The following is a 5,614-nucleotide window of genomic DNA, read 5'->3' as shown; positions in this document are numbered from 1 at the left end:
CTGAATATTTTTCATAAACGTAGTTTATTTACTGAAATGAAGTCAATAGATTACTTGATATAAATTAGTAATCCATTCAGTAATCAATTTTAAATTACGCAGTTCGTAATATAATATATATTTGTCTCTTTTGCGCGTACGAACAATATTGGAGGATCTCTTGTTTGTATAAGTTTAAGTATAGTTATGAATTATTCATAAATATAGTATAATAATCATTACAAAGAGTCCGAGAATCTGGTATTGTTAATTAAAAGTTAATAATTTGTTCACTAATCACTTTTAAGTACGCATTGTATTTGTTTATTTCAATTACAAAAGAATATTTCCAAAGCAACATGTCACGTCCACTGTATCAGAGAAGATGAGTCAATAACTTTCTATCTGCGTTGATTAATGTTTGTGTTATGTAAAACAAAAATTATTATTATCATGTAATATAATGTGTAATTTAAAGATGTATTGTCCCCCAAAAACATAAAAAAATAAAGATTAATAAAATCAGATTTTGAATAGGCAATTTCACAGTTTTAATAAAGTTATTCACTTCTGTAGAAAAAAAATCATTAAAAATAATTATTTCACTTATAAAAAGACAAAATAAATGGTTAATTTCAACCAAAAACCATTGTCTTTCAGACAATTTAGGTATATTTTGCTTTAAATTACATTTTTTGGTGTAAAATGTTTTTTTTTTGGATCAAGTTTTTGGTCAAAGTGAATAACTATTATGTGATATTAAAATGGCATATTCAACAACAAAAATTATTTTTTAGGGGGACAATATATCTTTAAATGAAGTTGAAGATAAATATCATTTTGTTATTATTTGCTCTCGTTACCAAGAAATCAGAAATAAATTCATGCCAACTTTAATTATTAAAAATCCTAATACTTTTATATTAAGCATCAGTAATTTATCAAAATATATTTATCATGCTTATAAGTTCAGATATATGTTTTGCTTAAAGATTATTATTCAATTTAAACTAGGAGCCAAAGGCCTACATTTAATAAAAGCAGGCATTAAATGAATGATATGTTCTTTCCCGGGGACTGGGAGAGGATTTGACCGTACAATATTGTTCCTTGCTGTAGTCGCTTTAACTCGTATTGGCAACATAATGACATTTATCGAGTAAATTACATAAATCAGTATACAAAACATTGTTGAGTCACTTCTGTTCCCCGACATGTAGCAATTTTAACCGTCGGGTTTGTTTGAGCTTTACATTTACGTTGAATTTAAACGTCATTTGACCTTATAAGTGGAGTTGCTACTCTCTCAAGTTTGGTAAAAATTTGTGTTCGTCAGTGAATGTTGTACAATATTATAATATATAACGATTGTCGGTTATTCTTATTTGAACTGATATGTACAGAGGTATATCCCCTGAATATTAAAAAATTCATTAAAAAATGTAGTTTACATCATAAGTTAAGGTTCTTCTCTCTTTATAAAAACGAACTATATTTAAGCTATCATTTGACCAATATCATTAATTTTAGACAAAAAAGAGTATTGACTAAGTTACGTTTAGGGATATTATAGCTTGAAATTGAAAAGGGGAGATTGGAAGGCTTAGAAAAATATAAGAGAAATATGTGAAATATGTAAAAAGAACATTGTTGAGGATGAATTTCATTTAATTTTACCATGTACATTTATAATGATTTAAGAAATAAATTTATTCCAAGAGTTATACTTGTTTATCCCTAACACGTCTACTTTGCTTTTGAAAGAAGAAATAATGATCTTAAGTTATACTTACGTTTTGTATTAATGGCCCTTATACATGAATTGAATAAATTCTCTGAAAAGGGAAAATAGAAGAGAGTATTATTTCTGGTAAAACTATGAAATTATGTAATAAATAATCCATTACAAAAATAAACTAAATGAATACTAATAGGCCTAACCACTCATCATATTGATTGTGGAAGCAGTAATTAGATAATGCACTTTATGTGAAATAATTACTAAAATATACGTCATGTATAATCTATTCTCTCATCATTTTAATTATTAAACATTTATAAATAATTCACCATTTGTTGCCGTACTATATAGTATAATCAGGAGGAAAATATCTGCACTTACTTTCAGTGTCTGAACTTATAATTTATGCATAATTATGCAATAACTTATGGCAATTAGTTAATGCACTTGTGTTTTGCCTCATGTCTGCGTGCACAATAGCAAAATGTATGTTTAAGGTAATACGATGGGGATGAGGAGAATGATGAATTATTCATAAATGTAGTTTAATAATTAAAATGAAAAGACAACAAATTATACATGACGTATATATTAGTAGTTATTTCAGTATTGTCAAGGATATAGTTCGTAATACGTTTATTTTCAATAAAATATAATAATTATAAAGGTTCAATAGAGCGCCCTCAGTTATTTTGCTATGTATTGTTTCAGTTTGTGAGCACTTGATTAAGACTGATTCACATTTCACACCATTCGTTCTGATGACTGTAAGTCGTTGCTATGATGTGTTATGGTTACGCTATTTCAGAGTAAAAATTTATCTCGATAAGAAACAGTACAAACTTCTCCATGTACTTTACTTCATTCGAAACGATCATTTTTAATTGCGAAGCAGAAGATAACTTAGTGAATTTCAAGCAAAATGTCACTTTCAGATAACAATGCATCTTATGATTTATCTGAATATGCGTATTCAACATTTAACACGAATCAATATGATGCTTATATTGATACGTTTTTCCCTAGTGACTGGGAGACGATTTTACTTAACATTGTTATTCCTGTAGTTGTCGCTTTTGGGATAGTCGGCAATATCATGACATTTATTGTTATAGTAAGTAAATTACACAAATCAGTTTACGTGTATCTAGCTAATTTGGCAATTGCTGATACGTTGTATTTAATTGTGGCACCTTTTTTCCACGTTGAATTTTCTCAGACGGTACCATATACGATTGATGAAATAGATGGGAACAACTTGAATTGTGAATTAACAAGTTTCTTTGCTAATGTTGTCTGGCTTGTAGCAGTTAGTACGATATTGTGGCTTTCAATTGAACGTTATATGGCGGTTTGTAAACCTTATTGGTTTCAAAGAAGTGGATTTGGTACTCTCTCAAGATCTGTTAAAATATGCGCAAGTATATGGATTGTTTGGGTGTTGGTGAATTTAGTACATTTTTTCATTGTATACGAACGTATCCACGTCATCCTGCCTTGGCCTGATACGTATAAAGGTGTCTCAAACCGTGCAACTATGTGTCGTTTTAGTGAAACCTACATTGAAGTGTGTATAGCGTTGAGGATATCTCTATTAGTTGGACATATACTCTTTAACGTGATTATTGTAGTGTTGTGTTTTGTTATGGTTTATTCTTTAAGACAATCCCAGAATGTTGTGAACACTTTTTGCAAGACGGACCCACGTTCAAAATCTGAGAGGAAAATATTCTTGTCAATTTTTGTGACAGTCGCTGTTAATGTTCTTACCTCAACACCGTTTAATGTCATCATTACGTTAGTTCTTTCAGGTTCTATTGGAACGGATTTTGATTGGCTTTTGACTGTTTGTCTTTTTGGAACTTTTATAAATTCTTCTGTAAATCCTTTGATATATAATGTAGTAAATGAAAATTTTAGACAAGCATTCGTTGACGTATTCTATAGCTTATTCAGGAGGAAAATACCTGCACGTACTGTCAGTGTCTGAAGTTGTAACCTATTAGTTTTCATTGTTGAAAATATTGACTGCTAAATGTTTAATTCTTCCAAATTTCTTGAATCCAGATAATCATTTTGGCATATATTTGAGGGTTTTTTTTCACATGAAAACACAAATTAAGGGTTAGGTGTGCTCCGATAGGGGTCCTCTTAATAGTGGTTCTACTGTATTATCGGGTCGGATTTAAATTTTGACTATTTTTCGAATTGCAACATATCATTTAAATTCGTTTTTAAATATTTTGATATAGTGTAGAAACGTTTTTTAGATAGCTCTGTTTATACTATCAAACAAGTTTGATAAAAAAAAGTGGGATGTACTCAAATATGGTAGTGATATTCCAAAATATGTTAGTGATATGACATCATCATGTCCAAATATGGAGCTTTAGTAAAGAATTTTGTTTAGTATGATCCGGTGGTAAATAGCTGAACGTACTGTTAGTGTATACACGTTGTAACGTTACTGTTGCAAAAATCTGTTTTCAATTTCCAAACAAGCTGATCTATTTCGTGTTTTTTTTCAATATTTATAATAATCGTTGGAAAGTAAGTTAACCTTTTTTTCAAATTTTCTGAATTTTTTTCATAAACGTAGTTTATTTACTGAAATGAAGTCAATAGATTACTTGATATAGATTAGTAATCCATTCAGTAATCAATTTTAAATTACGCAGTTCGTAATATAATAATATTTGTCTCTTTTGCGCGTACGAACAATATTGGAGGATCTCTTGTTTTTTTTTGTGTCTTGTGTGGGTTCGTCCCACTTTTATTATAGTTCTCTGACAGTTATAAATATAATAATATATATATAAGCACATTTATATATTTCTCTTATTTATAAGGTATATTGCTAAAAAAAATACATCTCTTTTAAACAGTATATACATAGGCTAAGATTATTTTGATGTTAAAAAGAAACCACATTTACATTCATATACATTTTTAAAAATACAATTAGTTAAAATATGTCGATGGCAATAAAATGACGATAAAAATTGATTTAAAAAAAACGTACTTATGAAAAAGTGATTATTATTGTTTTATTCTGTTCGTGTCCGTGTCTGGGTAGAGAGGCTATAAACTCAGGGGAAGAATATAAAGTATCTTCCCTTTTCACCAAGACAAAAATGGATGAGATGAAAAACGAAGAATGCAAAAGCTTGAAAAAAGGGTGTTTAGAATGGATAGGATGGAATGATATATATAATGAGAACCGTAAGGTTAGAGTCCATACAAAGTGCAAGTCCAAGGTAATATTTTGGCTCTGTGTGTATGTGAGACGCTTCATACCCGGATGACATATCTTAAACGTATTATATTTACTAGGCCTATATACAATGTATTTAAGAGATACAAATAGAATTTTTTTATTTCATTAATTTAAGGAGATTTTCCTTTATATCTCCCCATTTACATTGAGCTTTAAAGTAGTAGCACTTATACTCATTCTCAATTAAATGCTTTACTTCAGTAATAAAAAGATTCCAGATCTTTTTTTCATAGTTGTTTCCTTTTTTTTCAGGTTTTGTTAATATATGCAACTTATATATAGAGAATACAAATAATGAAATCAATTCATTTACAATTATGTTATTTGATCCAGTAATAATTGTAGACCAAGTTATTGGGTCTTCGTTTGAAAAGCTCTTAGCTATGACATTTTTAAATTTAAGCCATATCCATTGAATTACACTGCATTTATATAACATGTGTTTTTCAGTTTCAACCTTGTTTATACATTTATCACATAAATCATTACCTGCTAAGTTCCAAATTTTCAATCGTTTTTTACATGGTAGTATTCTATGCAGAAGTTTAAAATTAAATTGAGCAACTTTGGGTATATGTTTTAGTCTATAAACTTTATAGTACCAAACATTACTCCAA

General features: G+C 28.9%; 1 protein-coding gene across 1 annotated transcript; it reads left to right on the top strand.

Annotated features, from left to right (window-relative positions):
* The first annotated feature begins 2,642 nt into the window (after positions 1–2,642).
* On the top strand, positions 2,643–3,710 carry LOC144841042 (kappa-type opioid receptor-like). The gene has a single exon (XM_078697243.1). The coding sequence runs from the start codon at positions 2,643–2,645 to the stop codon at positions 3,708–3,710; it is 1,068 nt and encodes a 355-aa protein (XP_078553369.1).
* The last annotated feature ends 1,904 nt before the right edge of the window (positions 3,711–5,614 follow it).

Source organism: Antedon bifida, chromosome 1 (assembly GCF_963402885.1).
Source record: "Antedon bifida chromosome 1, ecAntBifi1.1, whole genome shotgun sequence".
Taxonomy (NCBI): Eukaryota; Metazoa; Echinodermata; class Crinoidea; order Comatulida; family Antedonidae; genus Antedon; species Antedon bifida.
The sequence above is the reverse complement of the archived record's forward strand: the minus strand, read 5'-3'. Positions and strand labels throughout refer to the sequence as shown.

What these genes read in the sequence shown, in the direction of transcription:
- LOC144841042 (XM_078697243.1), top strand. Translation starts at nt 2,643, where the DNA reads ATGTCACTTTCAGATAACAATGCATCTTATGATTTATCTGAATATGCG.